Consider the following 27,149-nt stretch of genomic DNA (forward strand, 5'->3'; position numbering starts at 1 on the left):
AAACTTTTTTCATTGTTTTATCTAAACCAGTGTTTGTTTGAACTGAAGAGTTTGGGGAAACTTCAGAATGGATAACAAGATTGGTGCATATTTTCTATTAATGAAATGATGGGTTTTATATGAGCTTATATTATCCAGGAGGGCGTTTGGCAGTACCAGACGCACATTTTGCGGGGAAAGTGTGGGACTGGGAGTTTGCTGGTGTTGCTGCCGCGTAATTCATTGGTGACTAACTATAACACTCATAGAGTATAGCTGGGAGTGATTTACAGGCTAGAAGCTGTGTGTGGGCAGACCAGAAGTGGTTGCTCTCACAGGGAAGCAGTGTAAAAGACACCCCAGGTTGGAGACTTGAGGGGACACAACTGTTCATCCATCCGGATTGTACTCTGTGGAATGTCACACATGGGGATTATAGGAACTTCTAATACTTATGCTTTCTTTTTTTAAATTGTATAAATTAATATAAAATCACTAAGAAAGATGTATTATTTAATGTCCCTCTTTGAGAGGCTAACTTTTAAGGAGTATATAAGGATTTAAATTAATAGTGTATAGTCTCTAGCTGAGAGCACACAACAGACTGCTCTGTAGCAGAACAGAGCCAAGACTATTTACATTATGTTATGTGCAATGTATCCTGAAACCCTCTTCTTTCTTCTTCCCTCAAGATTCACAATCGATATGAAGGCAAAGACATTTCGAAACACAAACGAAACTTGGCTATTGCAGGTGGTGTAACCTTGTCTGTAATAGTTTCTCCAGTTGTAGCTGCAGTAACTGTAGGTAAGCAAATACCGCCACTGCATGAGAGTAGTACCTTGCAACCAAGCATTTGAGAAGACTTTACAGACACTCATTAATAAATCACACTCAGTGAATTAGGAGATATTAGCTCCATTTTTACAGATGGGGAAATGGAGGGATAAAAACGTGACTTGCCCCAGATTACACTGTGGTCTCTGCTCCAGTGCAATTTAGTGTCTAGACTTTAGAGATGCTGCATCTAAATGAAAAATTGTAAAACACTTCTTTAATCTCATTATTTTCATATTGAAGCTGTTTTCAGTTTTTCACCATCAAATTTTTTTCTTTAAAAAGAAAATATACCGTATATACTCGTTCATAAGCCAAATATTTTTTGTAAAAAAATGACGCATCAAAGAGCAGGGGTCGGCTTATAAACAGGTCTACACCAAAATTTGATGATTTTAAACTCTATGGAATCATTGAATTGGATATCTAATACATTGTCATTTTGTATACCTGGAGTGTCTGCAGGCATGGAGCCCCTCAGCTCCCTGTGGCTGTGGTTTGCCATTCCCAGCCAATGGGAGCTGCGAACCACGGCCACAGGGAGCTGAGGGGCTCCATGCCTGCAGACACTCCGGTAAGCAAAACATCCAGGCCCGCTAGTGGCTTACCCTAACGGGCCAGGAGCCAAAGTTTACCAACCCCTGAAATATAGGGTCGGCTTATGAAAGGGTCATACTATTGCTATTTTTACCTATCGATCTTGGAGGGGCCGGGTTATAAACGAATGGGCTAATGAACGAGTATATAAAGTAATTTAAAACTGCTTTAAAGAGGTACTCTAAAAATGGCACCCTGGGGTTCTTATGTGTCAGTGATTCCAAAGCAAATTTACTCAATTTGGAAAATGTTTAAATTTTTAAAATAATTCTTTAATATCTGACACCACAAGCTCAAATTTGGTCTTTGGGAGACAAACTGGGTTCTTTCCTTCTCTCGCATCCTTTCTGTAGGTGTCACTGAGGTTTGCATTGAAGAAAAGTAGGGTTGCAGCTGGTGCCACCCTCAATACATTCCTGACCCAGAGCTGTGTAGGACAGACACCCCTTACATTCTGTGGGTGCTGGGACCTGGCTGCTGCCTTATTACGCTCCCACCCCACAGCTTGAGGGAGGGGAAACTGCAGAGAGGAGCCAGCTGGAAACACCAGCCAGTAGGAGCAGAAGCAGCCAAAGCAGGAACATCTGGACAGAACCATCTCTTGTCAGTTCTGTATGGACTTCCTCTGCCTTTTGCTGATCGGCTTTCTGCTCCAACCCTCCCTCTACGTCTGCCACAGTCTCTTCATCCCAGCCTCACTCCATACCTGTCCTCTTACCGTCTTCTCCCTCGCTCTGTCCATTTCACTTCCCTTCCCTTCTCTTTCCATCTAGCCTACTCCCCTAAGTAAACCCATCCAACAAACAAAACAAAACAAAAAATATCATGGAATGCTGTTTCTGACATCATGTTCACTCTGCTTGTATGTTCTACCCCTTCCCCCTATCCTGTACCTGTCTTGTCTGTTTAGATTGTAAACTCTTCAGGGCAGGGACTATCTACTCTGTGTTTGTGCAGTGCCTAGCGCAATGGGGCCCCAGTCTTGATTGGCCCTTAGGCACTACTGTAAATAAACATTAATAATCATAATTAATACAATCAATGGTACCTTTGGCTGTAAAGGGGAAAAAAGAACCCAGTGTGTCTCTCAGATCCCAATACAGGTTTGCAGGGCTAGCAGTTAGGAGGGGGGGGAAATCTTTTTTTCTACATGGGCATCCATTGGCTTGCGCTTCACTCATGCGTTACAGCTCTTTATTACTCCTTCACAGAGGTAAGTGCAGGTTTTTTCCCCACTCCTTTTACTTTTGGTTGCCTCTTAGGGCCTGCTGCACCAGGTAATTGGAACCAATTGACCTTGCTTTTAGGGCAGACTGAAGAACGTCTGAACTGAACCTGTATTGCAGCTGGTTTGCTCCATTTGGGTCAGTTTGGCCTGGCACAGCCTGACATTTTATTACAACTTCACAGGCTTCCATCAGCAAAGCAGAAGAACTGTCTAGTGCATAGTGTTAGAGAGCCTGAGCCAAATGATTAGCTCCCACAATGCGTGGGAAATGATGCTCTGTGTGTGTGAGTGTGCAGCCTAGCCCAGACTGCCTTTTTACTACACTTTTCACTGGCTTTGCTCATCAGTTTTCTCTTTTCGTTTGTAAACTGAGATACATAAACCCCACAATGACACTTTCTTAATGGCTGATCTTACCTCCATTGAAGTCAGTAGCAAAGCTTTCTCTAACTTCAGTAGGACCAGGATCGAGCCCTTAATTACATTGGCAGTAGTGGGCATTTCTGGTTTTAAAGATATTTGAAATAATTCCATGCTTTCATGTCAGAAAAGTTGTTAATACTTTTTGACAAAGCTTATTAAATCCAATAAATGTAATATATATTTGTAGTGGGCATAGTGTATATGTCTGCTTGTCCAGTACTATACTTGTCTTGGTCTCCCATTGTTGGTAGGAGAACCTTTTTGTGTGATGATCCCAAATGGGTAGTGCGCATGCGTGCCATGCGCTGGAGTCGGAAGGTTTTCATAGCAGTGCCTGTTGATCCACATGCGTGCCCTGCGTCCCCCTTGTGCTTGCAGCCGAGGCTATAACAGGGCATGTGGGTCGACACCGTTCCAGTTCCCTCCTCTTTTGCTATCTGGAACAGTTTTCCAGTTTCACTCCACCTTAGTGATTTGCCATCTGTTCTCAAATCTCACCTGAAAACCAAATCTTTTCTTAATTACTTTCTCCTCTTCTATAGATTTATTTTAACTGTGCATTATTAAATAATATAGTTACAGAACCTGGGATAGTTTTATAAAAGATGCTGAAGCAAATAATATTGAATGAAAAACTTTATATTTTCCTTTGTAGGTATTGGTGTTCCTATTATGTTGGCTTATGTGTATGGAGTTGTTCCTATCTCCCTCTGTCGCAGTGGAGGCTGTGGGGTGTCTGCAGGCAATGGAAAGGGTGTCAGGATAGAATTTGATGATGAAAATGATATAAATGTTGGTGGAACAAATGCAGCAGTAGGTAAGAAAATTCAGTATTTTATTTTATTTTTTCTGTAAATGTAGTGTTTTGTAATAGTTGCCACATTCGAAAGCCTAGGACACTGAAGATCTTTCTTTGCAGAAGAGCTACGGTGCAGGTAAAAACAATGCGAGTTGCCTAATGCTGCCTTACCTATGTGCCTAAACTGCATATTAAAGGACCCATCTCCAGCAATGAGGGTAGTTGTTTCCATGCCATGGTGTTTTTTGTAATACAGGTGCCTGCCTACTGGGACGTGGACTGAGCCCACTACACTTATGTCTTATGTTCTGTTCTATATCGGTTGTTAAACAACCCTCATCACTGTAATACCCGAGTGCCTTCCAATAGTGCATTAAGTGAAAAAGATCACCAAAGAGCCATCAGAGGGTCACGGCTTGATCTAAGCTGAATGCAAATGGGTGACTTAGAGGTGAAAAGCATTCTATTGCATTACCATTCCCTTTGTACCATTCGCTCCCTCAGAAATAACAATTTAACAGTGAGAGTTCTAGTCAAAACAAGCACATTTTATTTTCTTAGGCCCTGATCGTAGATCTGTGTGAGTGGACACTTGAATGGAGCCTCTTGGTAATCACTGGGGCATTTGGTAATCACTGGACACAAGTCCATAGCTTGTGTTAGACCCAGTTGAGAGAGAACAAAGGCTTGTATCCCTTCTCGAAGAGTTAGTTCCCATAGTGCAAATTCAAAGAAGTGATGCAAAAAGCTTTTCTCACTTGTTCTAATCAAGTGCTTACTTCTGGGTATGTCCTCCCCCAGGCTGAAAGGAGCAGGAGTTTTCATCTCTTCATCTCTAAGGCTTTGTCTATACTACCCCTTTTGTCAGTAAAACTTTTGTCGGTCAGGGGTGTGAAAAAACACACCCCAACCAACATAAATTTCGCTGACAAAAGTGCTGGTGTGCACAGCGCTATGTCAGCAGGAGAGGCTTTTCTGCCAACATAGCTAATGCTGCTCGTTGGGGGTAGTTTAATTATGCCATCAAAGAGCAGCTACATGGGAAACCTTACAGAGGTACAGCTGTGCTGCTGTAAGGTCTATAATGTAGACATAGCCTAATAGGGAAAAACAAATCCTGTCAGATGTTGTTCTGCTGCTTTCTGGAATTTTATAGATCTGTTTTTTAACAAACAGCAAGACTCCCTGCTGGAGAGTTCCTACATGTAAGGTGGCTTCAGGTTACCATTCCTATGTAGCATCGGGTATTTTAAAGCCTTTCAGCAACTTATCAAACAAATGTGTGGTTTCAGCCACAGCCACTCTGGCAGTCCCAACTGAGAGCCTGTTTTACTTCGTATTGTAATCTTCACATAGTGAATAGAGTGTGTTTTCACAAATTGTCTAGATTCTTTCTCTGGTTCCTTCTGATGTTATTCCAGAAGCAATTTTCTTATCCACATTTAAGACAGGTTTGAAATTCAAAGGAAATAGAAAGTTTTAACTCTGTTACATTTTTATCTAGATACCACTTCAGTAGCAGAGGCACATCATAACCCTAGTATAGGAGAAGGAAGTGTTGGAGGATTGACTGGAAGCCTGAGTGCAAGTGGTAGCCACATGGATAGAATAGGAGCCATTCGGGACAACCTGAGTGAAACTGCTAGCACCATGGCACTAGCTGGAGCTAGTATAACAGGGAGTCTGTCAGGAAGTGCAATGGTCAGCTGTTTTAACAGGTAAGACACACGCTTTCTGCTGTTCTGGTATCTAGCTTTAAATCTGAGGAGAGTGTATGTGGGGGAGGGGGAGGAGTGTGACTCTTCTTGATATTCAGATCATTTCATGTTTAAAATAAGCTGGAGTAAAGTTAATTAATTGTCGTTTCTCATAATCTACCTGTAACCATGATGTCACAATTTTAAATATCCTTAATATGTCTGTTCCTTGACAGGTGAGTCCACTGACTATAATTGTTTGCACTAACCCACATTTAAAATACCCAATGAAAAACTTATCAGCATCTGTCTCATTTTATGATGAGTATTTTAAGTATCCATTCAAAATAAGAATGATGTGCACATTCCTAAACTGAGTAACTGCACAGTTGTATTTGTCCTCACTTCATTGTAAGTGCTCTGGGGCCCAGGGACTGCTTCTGTTTCCTGTGAAGTACATAGCACATCGAGGGGCACTATACACTAATGAATAACGAGCATTGTGATGCAATTTATTTTACCAATATTTTATAGAGCAAGAATATTTTGCATTAACACTTTGTTCACTTAATCACTTTAAATGTTAGTATGCAAAATCTCAGTGGAATCAGAGGGATTTGTATAATATCCATGCTGCAGACAATCTATAGTCAGAGCTATCACTGCTTAACAGAGCATTAATGAACACACATACTGAAGATGCCTGCCAGCTACTCTTCAGAATTAACTCTCTTTTTAAAAAAGGCAGAAAAACTGAACAGTGGACTTCAGTAAGGAGTAAATGACACCAACACTTTGTTTTAAGTCAAACTAGTTTTAGTGTGTGAATAAAAGGGTGAGATTGAGAGGATTTTTCTGACAGGACTGAATGTGGAAATGGCAACTATAGTGAACTGCTGTGTTATATAGCTTACCCTCTTGGGTTCTGAAATCACAAGTGGATTGTGAAATCTTTGCCTCACACAGGAGGATAAATTCCATATGCTGAAGCAGTCCAAGGTGCAGTATTATTTTCCGGCAATCTAGTTTTTTGTAACCCAGGTTATAAAACAAATTCTTAACGTTTAATCTAATTATTGTTCATTATGGGCCATATTTACACACACCAAAGTCAATAGAAAGTTTCCCAGACTCCAAATATGTAGGGTCGGGGCTTTGCCATTTATAAATACTATAATCACCCCAAATATGTAGCATTAACGATATTATAGCGCCCACTCTACCTTCACATAATCTCCATATGTCTGTATAAGAAAACAAAAACTTTTCTTTTACTGATAACAGTGTGATGCTATTATATAATCATTGGCTGTTTCACCTTCATACCATATCCCAGATGCCCTTACCATTATGTCCTCACATCACAGTTACCTTCCTTTTGCCAAGAAGGACTCTGGAGACTTCATCTGAGACCCAAAATGCCACTATTTAACTCCAGAGGAATCACTTCTGAGTAATCTGAAGCACTTAGCTGCTTTGTTGGCCATGCTCCATTCTCCACCCCAGAGACAGTAAAACATCTCTTGGGAGAATTGTCAAAATCTAGCAGTGAGGGTAGAGTTCACCTTGTTTCTTTAAAACCATTTTTTGGTTTAAACAATTCAGATATTCAGGCTATGTTGAATTGGTAAGGACAGGATAGAAATCTATGTTTTGACACTGTATACATTCTAGAGAGAAAAGGTTTCAAGCAGAGGTACTTGGCCTTGTACGATGATCTTTTCCTTTACAGGGAAGAGAAGTGCTTTTTAAAAAGAAAAAATAACAAATCTCTCTGCTTCCAGTAGACAATAGTTAAAAAATCTCAACTGTATTTTAAACTGATTTTTTTTCTTTACATACTTGCTCACACCTGAATTTGGGTCGTCTGGTTTCTATAATTCTCCTCTGATGGTTCATACATAACATCACTATCACAGAAAGCATTCCTTGATTAGCAATATCTTCTATTGCAGGAGGAAGATGGGAAATGTAATGGCCTGAAGTTAGATTTTTGCAGGCATAAACGTTCTTTGCACTTCTTAATTTGTGATAGTTATCTCTTGGTTACTAGATGTTGGAAGTGTCTGCAAAAGGATCATACCTTAGTCTGGAAGTCTCTCATAATGCTCAGTTTTCCTGGTTGGCCTGCAACATTTTCTTTTAGTAGGCGGTTCATTTTTAGTTTACGATGAGTCTCATTTTCCTGAATTGAAGAGACAGCATTTGTGACTGATAGAGCAAAAGAGAAGTGACCATTTCAGTAAATAGGTATCTTTCATTGTTGGGGAGACACTCGTCACATGGTGGATAACTTTACAAGATGAGACACTGACTCTTAACCTCGGTATTTCAATTATGGTAATAATATTATGAATGGACACAAATCTGACATCAGGAATCATAACATTAAAAAACCAGTAGGAGAACACTTCAACCTCTCTGGCCATTCAGTAACAGATTTAAAGGTGCCAATTTTGCAACAGAAAAGCTTCAAAAACAGACTCCAACGAGAAACTGCCAAACTTGAATTGATATGCAAACTAGATGCAATCAATTTAGGCTTAAATAGAGACTGGGAATGGCTGAGCCATTACACACCTTGAATCTATTTCCCCATGTTAAGTATCCTCACGGCTTCTTGTTAAACTGTCTTAAATGGTCTATCTTGATTATCACTACAAAAGGTTTTTTGCTGACAATAGTTCATCTTAATTAATTAGCCTCTTAGAGTTGGTTGGGCAACTCCCACCTTTTCATGTTCTCTGTATGTATATATAGCTCCTCACTATATGTTCCGTTCTATGCAGCCGATGAAGTGAGCTGTAGCTCACGAAAGCTTATGCTCAGATCAATTTGTTAGTCTCTAAGGTGCCCAAGTACTCCTGTTCTTTTTGCGAATATTATGAAGGTAACTTTTGAAATTTTCTTTTATTTGTTTAAATCTCTCCAAGGCTGGAAGTTCAAGCAGATGTGCAGAAAGAACGATACAGTCTGAGTGGAGAATCTGGCACAGTTAGCTTGGGAACAGTTAGTGACAATGCCAGTACCAAAGCAATGGCAGGATCCATTCTGAATTCCTACATCCCATTAGACAGGTAAGAACAATATGATGAAAACAGAGAAGACTCATGAATCTAGTTGATAAAGGATATTGCCAGTGTACTAGGCCAAATGACTTATCTTGATAAGGGATTCCATCTACAAGATTTACCTTCAGGATTATGCATATATATGCATCTTACACACCACAGTTTACAATATGCAAGTGTTGGTTGCTGCCAGGCTAATGATAAATAATTGGGTGACTAAGTTTCCAATGGGAATACTGTCATGGTAGCACAGTAAATAGTTTTATCCCAGATTTTGTTTCCTTTTAATTCATTTTGATTTAAAAAAAAACTTTAAAATGTATACAATGATTCGTTTAACCTTGAATATTGCAATTTCTTGTCATGCACATAGAAAACAGGCAAGGGCATGTTTTGCTTTGAGGATGAAATTGTTTGTAAGTTGTCTTAAAGATGGATCCTTTGACCATTTATTTCATGTTCTAGGGAAGGCAACAGTATGGAGGTGCAAGTTGATATTGAATCGAAGCCAGCTAAATTCAGACACAATAGTGGAAGCAGTAGTGTTGATGATGGCAGTGCTCCAGGTCGCAGTAATGCTGGTTGTTCATCGGCCTGCTTGCCAGAAAGTAAATCTAGTGCCACCAAGTGGTCCAAAGAAACGACAGCAGGAAAAAAATGTAAAGGTAAACTGAGAAAAAAGAGTAGCATGAAGATAAATGAGACCAGAGAGGACATGGATGCTCAGTTGTTGGAGCAACAAAGCACAAACTCCAGTGAATTTGACTCTCCCTCTCTAAGTGACAGTATCCCATCTGTAGCAGATTCCCACTCAAGTCATTTTTCTGAGTTTAGTTGCTCAGATATGGAAAGTATGAAAACCTCATGTAGCCATGGTTCCAATGATTATCATTCTCGCTTTACTACAGTTAGTGTTCTCCCTGAGGTAGAAAATGACCGTTTGGAAAACTCTCCACACCATAGTGCAATTCCTGTGCTTGCTCCACCTGCCCCAAGCACTGAAGTTCCACAGCTGAGTTATATTGCTGAAGAATGTGCTAATAATGGAACTTCAACTAATGTAGGTGTAGGTCTTGGTGAAACACTGAAAGAAACAAATAACAACCATTCACAGCATGCTGTGGAATTAAACACTGCAATTCAGACTGAAATTTAGACCTACAAGTGCTGCAAAAATAGATTTACCACTAAAGAACCCTGTCTGAAAGCTGGTTGAACTACATGTGACTTCTGTAAGTTTCAAGTGGCCAGCAGAAGCAAGGTTTTGATGCAATTACATTTTATATATGCCTGCCTAGTAAGGCAGAATGCTTCATGTGGATCTTGTTACAGACCTGTATGAAGTATATGAAGGCTTTAACAAGTGCATTACAACAGGACAATATGATCTTGTTTTGTATTGTTGCCACAACTTTGCTTGAAAGTATATACTTGTGTAGTCAGATAAACAATTGGCTCATTCATAATATGTTAAATGCTAAATTGAATAATCTGTCCTATACTGTTCACTTGAAAAATGTGGGGCTTGGGATAAGTGGGTGATAGATCAGCAGTAGTAACTAATGAAACCATTCTTGGGTGAACACTAGTTAGGGGAAATGAGTGTCGCAGAGACCTGAGTGATAATAAATCTTTGTCAGTAATAAATCTTTGTACTGACCATTTTGCCTCATAACTGGACACAAATTTCAAATGTTTGCATTTAGAATGAATCACGTATTCAGAGCTGGATGCAGCCTGTTTCAGAAGTGCTTGTATACTTGTACACCTTGAGCAAGGTTATGGCATTTTGCATAATTCTGAAATAAAGAAAATTGGAACTTAATATGTGGTAGAAAAGTGACATTTCCTTATGAAGAACAGTCCAGGTAATTCAATTATATATGCATCAGATATGGCTACATATACTGTATAAAAACTGTAAAGTAAGAATCCATTGATTTATAAACATTGCAGAGAAGCAGATACAGTCACCTTTCATTAATGGAAGAACAGTGCCCCTTTGATTCTTGGTGCCTTTGGAATAGACTGGGTTTTAAGTGCCTGGTCGTTTGAGGATTTTACTGTAATGTTTTCCAGAATGTCCTCTTTGGCCACCTTGGACTATAAAGGAAAACTTTATAGAAAATAAAATGACTGTGGTAGATAATGTGTATAATAATAATGAAGTATTAGCCTACCAAAGACTCACTCAGGCTTTAGTGGATAACTTTTACATGACATCTGTTTGCAAAACACATGAACATCTTCAGTCACAGAATTAAAGCACAGTGCAGAGCTTGCACAAGTACAAAAGATGGGTTCCAAATCTGACTGGCTTTTCTTTTTTCATTTGCTTATGGAAGATACACAACTAAACACAAGCTGAAGTTGGCAAAAGCGCCTGCACTATTACAATTTTTGCTGCATAATTCATTAAACTGAAAAAAAAAAATCGTGGCTATCAGAATAACAGTTAACAATGTTCTGTCTTGTGTTCTTTGTAAGTATTGCCATTATGGTGCTACCAAAAGTTTGGTATGGTAAAAAGAAAAATGCCATGGGCTGCAGTCCTCTTCCATGACTTATCCCCACCAACTTCATTAATATGCTTATAACACTAGTGCCAGTTATGTTATTTGATAATGCTTGTTATGGTATTTGTATATTTGCAATTCAATTTTGCTCAATAATATGCGTGTAAACTGCATACCTGAAATAAATGTCTACATAATAACTTTTTAGTTGTCCTTTGTTTAGTGCACAAGTGGCCTTATAAGAATGTGACTGTTCATTGAGGCTCTTTTCTACAAGGAGTGGTGCACTCTCCTTTCCCATTGCCTTTGTTCATACTCATTTTTTTAGGTACAGCTTTGGTGGGAGTTGAAGGTTTCTGGCACCCAAAGTATTTTTTCATACTATTGCAAGGTGGCCTTGCTTTTTTCTTCTTCTTACCTGCCAAAGTAGTGACCTTCATTGCCACTTCAGTAGGCAGAAAAGTAAATTGATTCAGAGGACAGAAATATCATAATTGTTTTACAGGAACGTATGCTATTTTTCCAACATACACAAATGGGCCGACAGCTAGCCATTCAGATTGCTGATCACTTACCATTTTTCCCTTAGAAAATTAAACAAAAACATGCTCCTTCCTCCTCCACCTGAAACAAAACCCTATGAGCCACTCAGAAAGCAGTTTGTTCAAGTTTGCTGTACTTATGATAATGTTTATGGATAACCAGGTTTCCGATTGACTGACGAGCACATTCATTAGATCTTTTCCCTTAGTCTGTTGGTCAATGATATAGTGAGAAACTGAAACTGTATTGTCATCCAACAAAGGGAATAAATGTGTCCATCCCATTCCCAAACTGTACTTTAGCAGTAATTTTCTTCAGGGGATTCTGGTAATAACAACAAACCACAAGAGTTAGAGTTATAACGATGATGTCCTCACCAAAGTAATTGGAAGTAAATTGTCTTTTATACTTGTAGATTATACTAAATAAAATGGTTAACTTTATTTTTCTATATCTGTTCTATGTTATTGGTCTTGTCCCTTTTCTGTTTCTTTCATTACTGCTTTTATTTGCCTCATTTTGAGTTTGAGTTTTAAAACTAAGTACATTGGTACAGAATAACTTATTTTGGTGAACATCAAGATTTACTGAACTATGATAGATTGATTAAAGTGAAGCTGTCGATGTTCATCTAAATATGAAGTTAATATGCATATCTTGGAAGTTATTTTCAGAACTATTATGATGAAATCTCTACATCACGGTCATGAATTCAAGTGCAAAAACCACATGGCTGTCTTTAGTCAATCTTTTTGAGGCAGGAGTTTCTTGTTGCATTTAACAAAGAATGTAAATCTGTTATTGGCTTTCATTTATTCTAAGATTAACTCTGCATCGATCATGTTCTCTGAGCTATATTACAATTGGAGTTTAGCTGTGTATTGGAAGGAAACTGAATTCCTAGTAGTGTCCACTATATTAGAGAATTGATAATTGTATAGCAAGGACACATATAGGATGGATCAGCATTTTATTTGATGCTTATAAGTAAAAAATAATTCAGTATGGTACCTTTAGGAAACTTTAGGCATTACTTGAACTCTTGTTCCAGTGACTTTCACTGGAATTTTTCCATTTTTGGATATTGTTTCAGTGTTTCCTACAAGTAGATAAAGGTTAAGCTGTTAAAATAACCGTTCTATGCATGTTTGAATATGTTTCTGAATTGGAACATTTGAAATGTTGCACAAAAATTACCACCACCTCTAATTAGATCAGCTGCAAAATTTATGCTCACCTGAGAAGACTAGTTTGTGGTGACAAATAAACATTTTTTTCATTACGATCATTGTATTTGTTCCCCTCTGCAGTAGCAAATTTTTCCTGCATTTATGCAAGGCTGAAGTAATTTATATGCTTAAACAGCTAACTTTCTTGTGAGTACTAAATAAATTAAACTAGAGTATGGATTCACTCAATGAGAGGGGGAAATATTTGGAGGCAGAAAGACGCTACTATGTACCAACTAAGGGTTCAGAGTTCTTATTCTCTCACCCAATGCCCAACTTCTTGGTGGTCCAGGCAACATCATCACGGATCAACTCTTGTGGACAAGGAGGGTAAACACTTAGACCTGCTGGGGAAAATGGTTTTCTCATCCTACAGTTTTTAGGAGAGCCAATTATCAAGTGCTACTGGCTAAATATGATTTCCTGGACTATGCTAAGTTTGAGGAATTTACCAACAGTCTCCCACAGCAGGATCATTCTCATTTCCAAGCTCTGATAGAGGAAGGAAAACTAATAGCCAGGACCACCCTCCAGTCTGTAATTGAAGTGGCTGATACTTCCTCTTGAGCCATAGCTACTCCAGTTGTTATGCAAACAGAGTCCTGGCTCCATGCCTCAGGGTTTTCCAAGGAAGTTCAATCAAGGACATCCCCTTCGATGAATTCCATCTCTTCAATCAGAAGACGGATGAGTCCCTACACACCCTGAAAGACTCTAGGGTTACCCTTTGATGCTTGGGTATATATACACCTGCCCCTAAGAGTAAGATCCACAGACAGTCAACCAGTATAGGGCCCCAATACTTCTACCATCAGAGACCCTATGAACTGATGCATAAAAAGCAAAGGATTCAAAAATCCCGCTTCCCTATGACCTCCACATCAGCACTGACATCTCAGTCCCAGCCTCCAGCCTGATGGTATTTTTGCTGTGAGCTTGAGAGCTGTGAATTACTGAGCCCAACACATCCCAATCTCAATACCCCATTCAGGGGTTGTCTAGCACTCTTTTTTTTGACACCTGGGGTGCGATAATTGACAATTGGGCACTGAACATCATAAACTCTGGCTGTATGATTGAATTTGCAGCGCTACCTCCTCCACAAAACCCCTCCCCATCCCCCTTTGGGGATCACTGTCATGACCGTATTCTCGCTCAGGAGGTGAACTACTTACTGCAATAAGAGAGAGGAGCAATAGAATGCATTCCTTGTTCTCCACAATATCAAGGAACAGGTTTTACTCATCCTACTTCCTCATACCCAAGAAGAAGGTGGGTGGAGATCAATCCTTGACCTCCACCAACTCAACTACTTTACTTGAAAACTCAAATTTCTCATGGTCACATTAGCAGTGATCAGTCCATCTATAAAAAGGGCATGTGGTTCATGACTGTTGATATGAAGGACACGTACTTTCACATCAATATTCATCCAACCCACAGATGATTTCTCAGATTTATGGTGGTCTCTGACCATTTCCAGTACAGAGTTCTACCCTTTGGGATAGCCACCACTCCCAGCGTCTTTACCAAGGTATTTTCCATGGTAGCAGCTCATGTCAGATGTCATGGTCTCCTTGTCTTCCCTTACCTCAGTGACTGGCTCTTTTGCCACACAATCTCACCAGGAAGCTTTCACATCAATCTGTCTGATGCTCCATCTCCTTTCTTCAATTGGGGTCAATGTGAACATTGAAAAATCCATTCTTACTCTCCATGCAATCTTCGAACTTCATCGGGGCAACCTTGAACTCTATCATCAAAAGGCGTATACCCACAGACAGGTTCCAGACCGTGAATGATATCATAGCTCACATAATGAGCAAATCTTGGGTACAAGAAGAATGTGGATAAATTGGAGAGAGTCCAGCGGAGGGCAACAAAAATGATTAGGGGGCTGGAGCACATGGCTTATGAGGAGAGGCTGAGGGAACTGGGATTGTTTAGTCTGCAGAAGAGAAGAATGAGGGGGGATTTGATAGCTGCTTTCAACTACCTGAAAGGGGGTTCCAAAGAGGATGGATCTAGACTGTTCTCAGTGGTAGAAGATGACAGAACAAGGAGTAATGGTCTCAAGTTCCAGAGGGGGAGGTTTAGGCTGGATATTAGGAAAAACTTTTTCACTAGGAGGGTGGTGAAGAACTGGAATGGGTTACTTAGGGAGGTAGTGGAATCTCCTTCCTTAGAGGTTTTTAAGGTCAGGCTTGACAAAGCCCTGGCTGGGATGATTTAGTTGGGTTTGGTCCTGCTTTGAGCAGGGGGTTGGACTAGATGACCTCCTGAGGTCCCTTCCAACCCTGAGATTCTATGATTCTATGAAAGGTCAAAATATATGTCTGTCCCTCCTTGGCCACACAGCCTTGTGCACCTACGTCCCTCCATTCGCAAGACTCCATCTTCATTGCCTTCAGGCATGGCTACAATCTGTTTACTCCCCAAGCCACCATTCTATGATCCCTATGCTGACAGTTCCAGCCAAGATTCTGTCTTCCCTCCTATGGTAGACAAATCCTCACCACGTATGCATAGGAGTCCCCTTTCTCCCTTCTTCACTGGACTAGACCATCATTACAGACACATTCCTACTAGGTTGGGGAGCCCATATGGGCAACCACATGGCACAGGGAATGTAGACATCTCAAGAATCCAGAATGTGCATCAACGTCCTGGAACTATGGGCGGTACAAAAAGTGTGAGAGTCCTTTCTTCCATTCATCCGCTCTCACCATGTCCTCATAATGTCAGACATCACTATGACAGTCTTCTACATCAACAAAAAAGGGGGAGTAAGATCTGACTCCCTGTGTGCAGAAGCAGTCAATATCTGGAACTGGTGCATCAGCAATCAAATCACCTATCCGCAGTCTACTTTCCAGGAATGCAGAACATGCTCATACTCCCTCAGCAGACACTTAGCGATCAACTAGGAGTGGGAACTTAACGACATGGTGCTTAATGACATTTTCTCATGATGGGGAACCCCAGCCAGGGATCTGTTCACTTCCCAGGAAAATAACAAGTGTACCACATACTGCTCCAGTAGAGCCCTAGGTTATCACTCCCAGGGTGACACTGTCTCCTTCTTTCCTGGTGAGATCAGTTCAACTATACCTTCTCTCCACTACCAGTTCTTCCATGAGTGCTATACAAGATCAACAGGACAGGGCAACAGTCATCCTGATTGCTTTTTTCTGACCCAGGCAGTTTTGGTTCCCCAACGTCCTGCGCCAGTGGTTTCATTCCCCAGTTACCCTCCCAGTATTCCCTGAGCTCCTGACCCAGTGCAAGGGCAGGAATAGACACCCCAATACACTACTGCTTCACCTCAGGGCCTGGTATTTGGATGGTCATCAGTCCTAAAACGGGCATGCTCCTTGGCTATGCAAGACATCCTCTCTAATAGCAGAAAGAACTCAACTAGGAAATGTTATCAATCTAAATGGAAACACTTCTCATCCTGAACACAACAGAGAGGCATTCTATCAGAAGCAATGGGTTTCCCACTCATCCTAGACTGTCCTATCTTTGAAGATATTGGGCCTATCCCTCAGTTCCCTGCAAGTACACTTGGCAGCTATCAGTGCTTTCCATCCCCCCTTACGGATGACTACTCTATTTTCACACACGCTAACTACTCTATTCTGGAAAGGCCTGATAAGAACTTTCCACCGCCTCAAAAGATAACACCCCAATGGGACTTGAATCTCGTTCTTTTGGTTTTGACATGCCCCCCCCCTTTGAACACTTAGTGACTTGCTCCATGTCCCTCATCTCCATAAAGGTTGCCTTTCTGACAGCCATCACACTGGCACAATGATGGCAGACCCTCCATACATTGTACTTCACAAAGATAAAGTTTCTTTAGGGGTAAATTTGGAGTGTAGGTGTAAAGAGGTTTAGGAATTTCACCTTCACCAATCCATTCATTTACTTGTATTCTTCCAGAAATTGCATGTCTACAGACGTGCATAGGCTCCACTCTTTAGATGTTTGACGAGCCTTGGCCTTTTACCTGCAGAAAACCATTCAGAAAGGCTCCAAGGCCATTTGTTACTACAGCGGAATTGGTCAGAGGGCACGCCATCCCCAACCAGAGAAGTTCCAAATGGATATCGGGCTGTATTCTACTCTGTCAGATCTTGAACCTCCTTCCCTTTGGTGGTACGAGTACACTGCACAAGAGCCTAAGCCATGACGGTAGCATCCCTTCAGGACATCCCCTCCTAGACAACTGTAAAGCAGCCCCATGGAGCTCTGTCCACACATTTGCAAGACACTGTGCTCTGGTACAAGACCTGGCTGCTGCTGCTGCTGCCTCATTTGGGATGGTAGTTCTCTGCTCAACCCTACTGTCCCCATCCTTGCACCCTCCTCCTACTTAGGTACTGCTTGTCAATCACCCACAGAGGAATATACAATAGGGACCATCATTCAAAGAGGAGGAGGAGGTTACTTACCTGTAACTGGAGGTTCTTTCAGATGTGTGGTTCCTATCAGTATTCCACTACCTGCCCTTCTTCCCCTCTACTTTGGATCTTATCTGATTCGTAATGGAGAAGGAACTGAAGAGGTGCTCAGTCCACACTGCCCTTTATCACCTCGGTCAGGAGCACAAGGCAAACCAGAGCACATGTGAGGAGTAACATGCTAATTTCAGGTTTCAGAGTAGCAGCCTTGTTAGTCTGTATCCGCAAAAAGAACAGGAGAACTTGTGGCACCTTAGAGACTAACAAATTTATTTGAGCATAAGCTTTTGTGGGCTACAGCTCACTTCATCGGATGCATGCAGTGGAAAATACAGTAGGAAGACACACACACACACACACACACACACACACACACACACAATGAAACAATGAGTGTTACCATACACACTGTAAGGAGAGTGATCAGTTAAGGTGAGCTATTATCAGCAGGACAGAAAAAGAACTGTTTGTAGTGGTAATGAAAATGGCCCATTTCCAGCATTTGACAAGAAGATGTGAGGAACTGTAGGGGGGGAAAATAAGCATGGGGAAATAGTTTTACTTTGTGTAATGGCCCATCCACTCCCAGTCTTTATTCGAGCCTAATGTAATAGTGTCCAATTTGCAAATTAATTCCAATTCAGCAGTCTCTCGTTTGAGTCTGTTTTTGAAGTTTTATTGTTGGTGTAATATTGCGACTTTTAGGTCTGTAATCGAGTGGCCAGGGAGATGGAAATGTTCTCCAACTGGTTTTCGAATGTTATAATTCTTGACGTCTGATTTGTGTCCATTTATTCTTTTACGTAGAGACTGTCCGGTTTGGCCAGTGTACATGGCAGAGGGGCATTGCTGGCACATGATGGCATATATCACATTGGTAGATGTGCTGGTGAACGAGCCTCTGATAGTGTGGCCACTCGATTTACAGACCTAAAAGTCACAATATTACAACAAAAAAACCTCAAAAACAGACTCCAACAAGAGACTGCTGAATTGGAATTAATTTGCAAATTGGACACCATTACATTAGGCTTAAATAAAGACTGGGAGTGAATGGGCCATTACACAAAGTAAAACTATTTCCCCATGCTTATTTCACCGCCCCCCCCACCCCATTTCCTCACATCATCTTGTCAATTGCTAGAAATGGGCCATTTTCATTACCACTACAAACAGTTCTTTTTCTGTCCTGCTGATAATAGCTCACCTTAACTGATCACTCTCCTTGTAGTGTGTATGGTAACACCCATTGTTTCATGTTCTGTGTGTGTGTATATCTTCCTACTGTATTTTCCACTGCATGCATCCGATGAAGTGGGCTGTAGCCCACGAAATCTTACGCTCAAATAAATTTGTTAGTCTCTAAGGTGCCACAAGTACTCCTGTTCTTTATGCTAATTTCAAATTCTCCAACTCCGGGCGCATGGTACACATGCGTAACCCACAGTGGAATACATATAAGGACCACGCATCTCAAAGAACCTCAAGTTACAGGTAAGTAACCTCCTCTTCTGAGACTTCCTCCTAAAGCCTCTTCTGCCTCTTGTGCTAGTTTTGTTTTGTAACTGTCAGTGTAACAAATTATAAATAAACGTCTTAAAATGTACCATGTTTAATTACCAAAGTTGTAATTAGCTTCTGCTGTCAGTAGAGGTCAGTTTGCAAAGTATTTGGAGATTTTCTATAGAAACGCAAAGAGCAGCAGAATCTATGAAACTTGAAACATAACTGAGTAAGTGATGAACTGCAACATTCAAAGTGTTGGGATTCTATTCCTGGCTGTGCCAAGCGTCCTGTGTGACCTAGTTCATTTTCGCTTACGATACACAAGATTTATTTCAGCCTTCACAAAGCACTCAATTCCAGTAGTGGCTTGTGGCCAGTGAAGAAATCGTAGAAATGTAGGGCTGGAAGGGACCTTAAGAGGTTACCTAGTGAGGCAGGACCAAGTAAACCTAGACCATCCCTGACAGTTTTGTCTAAGTTCTTAAAAACTTCCAATTATGGGAAGTCCTTAACTTCCTTTGAAAGTCTGTTCCAGTACTTAACTATCCTTATAATTAGAATTTTTTTCCTAATATCTAACGTAAATCTTCCTTGCTGCAGATTAAGCCCATGTCTTCTTGTCCCATCTTCCATGGTTATCAGAATGTCATGTGAACTGTGTCAAAAGCTTTGCTAAAATCAAGATATGTCTACTGCTTCCCTCCAGCCACTAGGCCAGTAACCCTGTCAAATAAGGAAATTAATTTGATTTGGCATGTTTTGTTCTTGAAAATCCATGCTGCCTATTACTTACTACCCTATTGGCTGCTAGATACTTACAAATTGATTGTTTAATAAGTTGTTTCAGTAGCATTTCAGGTATCGAAGTTAGGCTGACTGGTCTATACTTCCCCAGGTCCTGTTTAAAGATAAGTAATATGTTTGCACTTTTCCATGAGTTCTAAAGTTCCAAGATTGCTTCAGCTGGTTCCTTAAGTACCTCGGTTGAATTTTTTCAGGCCTTACCGACTTGAACACATCTGATGCATCTAAATATGCTTTAACCTGGTCTTCCTCTATTCTGGCTTTGTTCCTTCCCCTTTGTTAATATTAATTGGGTTAAGCATCTGGTCACAATTAACTTTTTTAGTGAAGACCAGCAAAATAGGTATTAAATATCTCCACCTCCTTGCTCTCATCTGTTGTTAGCTCTGCTTTCCCGCTAAGCGGTGAACCTACACATTTCTTAGTCTTTCTCTTGCTCCTAATGTATTTCTGGAACCTCTTTTTATTGCTGTTTATATCCCTTGCCAGGTGTAACTCATTTTATGCCTTTCCCTTTCTGATTTTGTCCCCACATGCTTGTGCTATTCTTTTGTACTCAGAAATTTATGCATGATTATACTTTTGGTAGGATTCCTTTTTGATTTTCAGGTCATTAAATGGTGAATCGACAAAGCACTCTGACATTGTTGATCATTGCGTCTATTTAGGTCAGCCATCATAAGCGTCTTAGCTATTTTGGCGTTTCCAAGATGCTACTCACTGTGGTATTCTGGTACCAGCACTGTAGATGTAGTGCTGATTTTCAATGTCAATGTAGTAGTTGACTCAGTACATTGTGCTGCACTTCTGCTATTTCAAATATATGCCCTGTATTTAAAAAGGTTGGAAGCAGCGTTACGGGTTTTAATCTGTTGCCCAAGTTATGTGAACAGAGGTTTATATTGGGTGTGGTAAGCTCTTGACCACTTCCAAAGAGGCTCCTAGATGCTGATTCTAGTCCATGTATTTTGCAGGATGGCAGTGTTATACAGAGGATAGAGAACTGGACTGGGTGTTAGGAAATATGGTTCTGCCACTGACACACTGAGACACTTTGGGCAAGTCAATTTTTTTGTCTGCTTCATCTCCCCATCTGTACTTATCTTTCCCTGGGAAGTGCTTTCAGCTCTGTGGATGAAAATCACTTCATTAGAGCAAAGTGGTTTTTGCTTTTGCTGTTTTTTCCTGCAAAATGTAACAGTCCCTGTCCACCTTCTTTGTGATATTAGAAGTATCTGAGCCATATCTCAGCCCATGAGGTAGTTAACTCATTTGTGAAGTTGTCCAGGAGGCACTATGGAAGGGCATAGTTCTGTTGTCAGTTCAGTTCTAAAACTAGAGACCATCTTGGCCCATCATATAAATTGTAAAATTATTAGGTATTAAATGGTGTTCACTTTCCACAGAGATTTGCTCTGACTGCATTGAAAAGTCCTCTCTCTAGTTCTCATTGGCTTCCGCTTCCTGTACTACCTCCACACAAACTACCCAACTCTAGTTCAATCCCTATTTCAATTTAAACACAATTCTTAGCTTAGCATACTACATCTGCCGTCAGGGTTTAGCTGAGTCTACTTAGCTTGAGTTCCTTTCCCCACCAGCACTAATGGTCTCGCAATTCCTCCTGGAGCCTCTGCTTCCCTTGCTTTGTGCTCTTATTAAGCCTGCCTTATTACTTGATGTGATTCCACTGCTGCACTGTAACTTGAGGGAGAGATCAAGTCAGGAGTGCACACATAGAGAAGAGGAATTCTCACCCCTGCTGAGGGGCCAAGTTTTACCTCATTCCAGCCTTGCCTGTGTCTTGTTTACTAGCCCTGTGAGAACTAATGGTGGGCTTCATGCCATGGTCTAGGGCAGTGGTTTTCAATCTCTGCCATAGTGTGACCACATGTTTAAAGCAGAAGCTAGTTTTGGTTCCTCATCCCATGTAGTCATAAAGAAGTGGTGGGTGATTGTGCCTTTCTTGGATCTGCTTCTGATCGAAGGTACTTGGAACCATTCATGTGTGACGTTGGGTGATCGCCTAGGCCCATCTGGTGTAAGTGAGGGTATTTTAACATGCATCATTGCCAGGAGGTAGCACTTCAGCCATGTCCACGTACCATGTTTGCACTTTCTATGAGACTATGACTAGACCCACTGTCTCTCCCTATTTTAAGTACAGGGAATGTCACTCAGATCAGTAGAATCCACTAAAGTAGCATAAACTGAGTGTTTTCATCAGGTATTTCTGAAGCAAATGGGTTGAGTGCATTGAGGAGAGAAGGGGAGATTTGCAAACTCAACAGCCTTCTAAATAGAGCAGCATCACATCCAGCTGATGAGTCAGGCTCTTGGGCATTAATGACTGACTGAGTCCTGATATGATTCCTGTGCCAAACTGGAATGAACCAGCTGTGCAAAAGCTGTAGCAGTGCTCCCAGCTGACCATACACTAAGTAGTGTTACTGAAAATGTCTCACTAGCTTGTAAAATGCTGTACCAATGATTAATAATGATGATTTGTATTTCTCTGTGACTGCAGGCAATAAAATCAAGCTAGGAAAGGGGAAGAAGCAGCAGCTAAAGCAGAAGCCTAAATGCAGCACAAGCAGTACTGCCACTTGCGACTCCTTATCCTTGCCTTTGGAATCAGACCCTGTGAGACATCGGTGAATGTGGAATTGCTTTGGGAGCTGCACAAGTACTGAATGGCACCACTCCTGGCTCATGTTCTTTGTCCTGGTGTGTGACAGGCTAGGGTCCTGGCTGGCCTTATTTAATCCTGCCACAAGCCTGTGCTTCCAACATAAAATTGCTATTAATGCTGAAGTTTTCCTTCCTTGAAGTGCTGAGTTTAGGGGTAGCAGAGAGACCAACTATTTAGCCAGGAGACAGTGCTCTCTATGTACTCTTAAAACACAGGAAGAGAAGCCATGCCACACACATTAAAGGCCTCTGGGGCCCTTGCTTTGTCTCCCCTGCTTCATAACTACTGTACTGGAGGAAGTCTCCAGTTACCTGGTCCTGCAACTAGATTTTTATTTGAGGGGTAGGGGAGGAGTTCACTTCCATCCTAAATGAAAATACCTAGGTCTGAGGCTGCTGTTGTCTAAAGCCTAAAGTGGGATGATGGCTGTTGTGTTCCACTTCACAGCAATGACATTGTCCAGTTGTGTTAAATTCACTCTGCTGCTTTATACCCCAGAGCAATAGTGATACTAGGGATGTGTAGACCCAGCAGCAGAGCATAGCAGCATGTACACTTGGAAGGTTGTGTCTACAATCAAAAGGTCTGCAAACTTTGATTATAAAAACATGGCTTGCAGTGTACAGCCTCTAATGCATTAGGCTTCCACACACACTGGAGAACGCTTCCCATTCAGCCCTGAGGAATCAATATTTTTAAAGTGTGTTATGGTTTATTTTAAGAAAAAAGGAAAGTCCACACAGCTGTTTGGCATTAGTCTAAATTAGAACTAGGTTAACTCTTGGCACTATTTACATACTAAAGTTGTGTCTGTAGTCATGAAACATTGTGACCTTGTCTACACTAGGGAGCTTACAGTGTCATAGCAGTAAGATCACTGGTGTAGCTACTCCATGTGGACAGGCGAGAGTTCTCCTGTTGGCATAATGAAACCATCTCCACAAGCATTGGTAGCTTTGGTAGTGGGAGAAGCGCTGCTGCCAACGTAGTGGTGTCCACACTGGTGCTTCTGTGGGTGTAACTATGTCACTTGGGTGTGTTTTTTTCATATCCCTGAGCAACATTAGTTATACCAACAAAAGTGATATGTAGACAAACCCCAAGTCTTAGCAGCCAGATGTTTATTTAAAGGGGTTTAAAATGTGTTTCTGTATGCTCTGTTTGATCTTCCAGAATCACTCCTCATTAGCAAAACACATCACATGTTGCTTAAACTACTCCTGGGGGAATTCTGCACTACTGTGCATATACATAATCAATGAGCCCAGCATTTTTAATTTTTTGTGCAGAAAAAAACTTTTGCTGAAATGTTGCTGCAGTTCTGCTTTTTGCCCACCAGAGGGTGCTGTGCCACAAGAACAGCAGCAGCTCCCAGCAGGAAAAAAACTTTTGCAGTTCTGCCTTTTGCCCATAAGAGGGCGCTGTGGTGATAGAACAAAGCAGCAGCTCCCAGGCAGCGAGGGAAGAGCAAGAGCCTGCCTTCTTCACAGCACCTATCAGCCCAGGTCAGGGGACAGGGGCTATAGGGAGACAGACAGCATGGGGTGCTGAGAGGAGGGTTAGAGAAGGCCTCATAAGGGCTAGTGGGTGGGGGCTGAATGGGAATGGAGGCACAGGGACATAGAGGGGAGGGAGGTGCAGAGCTACACAGGGATGGAGTGGCAGGGTGGGGACACAGACACGGGGAGGGGGTACAGGGACACATAGGAACAAAGGAGTGGCTGGGTGGGGCCACAGAGACATGGGGATGGGACAGGGGGTACAGATCCACATGGGGATGGGTGAAGTGGGTGTCTGAGTTGGGGTGGAGGGACACATGGGGACAGGCATTCACTCCCCCTGCCCTCCACCATGGGGCAGGAGGAGTTCTGTGCCCTCAATGATTGGGGGGGGCGCTATGCCCCTGCTTTTCCTCCAGGCAGCCCTGGCAAGAGCTCTCTGTTCTGTCCCTACAGGACCACCACCTTCCATCCCCCTTGCGCCTGCAAGGGTCCAGTGTCCCTGGCCCTGCAGCTGTGTAGAGAGCCATCTGCAGCTCCCCTGTCATGGCCCCACTTGCTCTCTACCTACTGCCCAATCCCTGCAGGCACAAACTGGGGGCGGGGGAAAGGAGAGAGGTTATATTCACAACCACGTTTAGCAATGGATTTTTCTCATCCATTTCAGTTTGTCAGCTGAAAGCTATGTTTACTGCCATCATTTTAAATCAAATACTGACAACCCTAAGAATGATATATATTGCTGCTATAGTACTGCCCTAAAACAGAGGTGGGTTACCGTGCATGATACCATTCTCATTTGCCCATCATTGCTTGTGGTACTCAGCATTATGTTGCACCGAGCACCTTGTACCTCTTCCCCTCCCCGCCCGGCTGTGGAACTGTTCCCCACCAAGCTACTTTAGCACCCTCTGAAAACAACAGCCATGTATGATGATAGCAGAGGAGGAGAATGGAAAAAGAACATTCTGGGTGAAGGTGGAAAATAAATTGATAACGTGGCCCTGGGGGGAAAGAGACCACAAAGGGTTAAGAGAAACACAACAAGAATTCAGAATAAGAATAAAGTTGACAAGGACATTGCTTATATTAGGAAAGTTAGGACTCAGTTCTCCACTGGCAATAGCAATGTTGGAAGCTGCAGTGTAGACAGGGCTCAGGCGTTTTTAACTTTGTCATGGTGCTAAAAACTGAACTTTATCTACACAACAACTTCCATTGTTACTACCAGTAGTGAATTATAGGTCTGACTGTTGATGAATACAGAGCCAAGAGAAACTGTTTCTGGTGGATAGGTTACAGCCAGTAACAGAAAAGAATGCTGAATCAGGCTGGGGCTAGAGCAACAGAAAATCCTGACTTGGGTAACATCATCTGGTTATCACATTTTGCTACATCAAAAGCTACAGTGATGTCTTACAACTTTTTCTTTTAAACAAATCACATGGGCATTGTGAGATGATGAAAACAACTCCTGTCATACAAAACAAGAAGGAAAAAAAAAAGACAGTTGCCTCTAAAATGGGGTTTAATAAAGGCTACAATTTCTGCTCTATTAAGATTTTCTCCTCTCCTGAAGTGTTTTCAAATTTATCCTTGAAAATAAACTCAATCAACAGTAATATATAAAATGATTGGCTTTCAGTAACAGCCTAATAAAGAGGAAATTACTATTCTTTGTACAGGTTGGCATTTAAAAACGGCTTACAGCATTAAAAACCTTGCTCACTGCCTTTGGCATATTTTTTTAATATTTTTAATGGCTATAATATTTGAAGAAGCTTAATATGCTATGGCAGATAGTGTTACTTTCATTTACACCAGGTAACATCAACACTTCAGTGCCAATGTCAACTTTGACTGGAACAGAATAGGGGCCAAACACCAACATACCATTTTTTGCTTAAAAAGAGTTTTGCTCACCATGAAATGGGTTTATTTTCTGCTGCCTTAGACTCACAAAAGCCTATTTTAAGCCACAAAGCAGAGAACTTCGGGCCAATATGAAAACAGCAAGTAATTGTCAATTGCAAAATTGTTGCCTTATATGAGAATGTGGAAAAAAAAAGTGCTGGTGGAAGGTTACAGCCCCAGGTATATAGTTCTTTGTAAAAAGAAGGGACTATTCTTGTTGAAGAGGAGCACTACATAATATATAGCCCTTTAACCATTCACAAGACACTTCTAGCGGAGGAGTGGGGGAAAATCAGGCTTTCCCTAGCTGAGACATATTTCTATGTACATGGATATCAGCATCATGATTTCTCATACACATTTTCATAGACCAGGATTAGTCATGTCTCGAGGGGCTCTAGGGACATTAAAAAAGAGCTTACCAAAAACTATTCTGAAAGTAAAAATTAGACAAAATGGATTAATACATTTTGTTTTTTATAGTGAGTCAAATCAAGACCTAGATTTAGCCCTTCCAGCAAAAAGTCTGGCACACTAGAAATCAATATCTTTATAAAATCTAGACTTTAAGCTGTATTAAGACTCTTAAAAAGCCCAGGCAGCTGATAATTAGTCTGAGTAGCTTTGCTATGATGAAAAGGTTTAAGGCTGAGGTAAGAACAGTGGCGGTTCCAGGCACAAGCGCATGCCTGGGGCGGCAAGCCACGGGGGGGGACCACCTGCCGGTCCATGCGAGGGTGCCATTCAGGCAGCCTTTGGCAGCTTGCCTGTGGGAGGTACGCTGGGCCCGCGAATTCGGCAGTGGGTACGCCGAAGCTGCAGGACTGGGGACCTCCCGCAAGCACGCCGCTGAATCCGTGGGACCGGGGACAGCCCGCAGGCGTGCCACCGAAGGCAGTCTGCCTGCCGTGCTTGGGGCAGCAAAAAAGCTAGAGCCGCCCCGGGTAAGAAAATGATCGAGAATAGAATGGCTACTTAACTTACAGTAACTGTGGTTCTTCAAGTTGAATTGGCCAGTTGGATCCCATGTGTGGGTGTGCATATATGCCCTGCGTGGGAGAAAAAGACGGTTACTCACCGTTGTAACTGTTGTTCTTCGAGATGTGTTGCTCCTATCCATTCCATGTAGGTAGGTGTGCGCGCCGCGCGTGCACGGCTCTTCGGAACATTTTTAGCCTAGCAACACCGGCGGGCCGGCTGGGCGCCCCCTGGAGTGGCGCCGCTATAGCGCTAGTTATATACCCCAGCCGGCCCGTCCGCTCCTCAGTTCCTTCTTGCCGGCTACTCCGACAGTGGGGAAGGAAGGCGGGTCTGGAATGGATAGGAGCAACACATCTCGAAGAACAACA

General features: G+C 41.7%; 1 protein-coding gene across 6 annotated transcripts in view; it reads left to right on the forward strand.

Annotated features, from left to right (window-relative positions):
- RNF19A (ring finger protein 19A, RBR E3 ubiquitin protein ligase) overlaps nucleotides 1–22,752 on the forward strand; it is a 102,547-nt gene extending 79,795 nt beyond the window's left edge. For 4 of the 6 annotated variants that reach the window (XM_045005129.1, XM_045005130.1, XM_045005128.1 and 1 more), the window contains 5 exons: nucleotides 672–786; nucleotides 3,720–3,881; nucleotides 5,368–5,581; nucleotides 8,494–8,637; nucleotides 9,097–12,133. In XM_045005129.1, coding sequence (XP_044861064.1) covers nucleotides 672–786; nucleotides 3,720–3,881; nucleotides 5,368–5,581; nucleotides 8,494–8,637; nucleotides 9,097–9,787 — 1,326 coding nt within the window. In that variant the 3' untranslated portion in view covers nucleotides 9,788–12,133. Of the gene's footprint in view, nucleotides 1–671; nucleotides 787–3,719; nucleotides 3,882–5,367; nucleotides 5,582–8,493; nucleotides 8,638–9,096; nucleotides 12,134–20,669; nucleotides 20,754–22,222 lie in introns of those variants that run through there. The other 2 variants (XM_045005133.1, XM_045005132.1) reach the window with 2 other exon arrangements.
- Nucleotides 22,753–27,149: the final 4,397 nt, after the last annotated feature.

Source organism: Mauremys mutica, chromosome 2 (assembly GCF_020497125.1).
Source record: "Mauremys mutica isolate MM-2020 ecotype Southern chromosome 2, ASM2049712v1, whole genome shotgun sequence".
Taxonomy (NCBI): Eukaryota; Metazoa; Chordata; order Testudines; family Geoemydidae; genus Mauremys; species Mauremys mutica.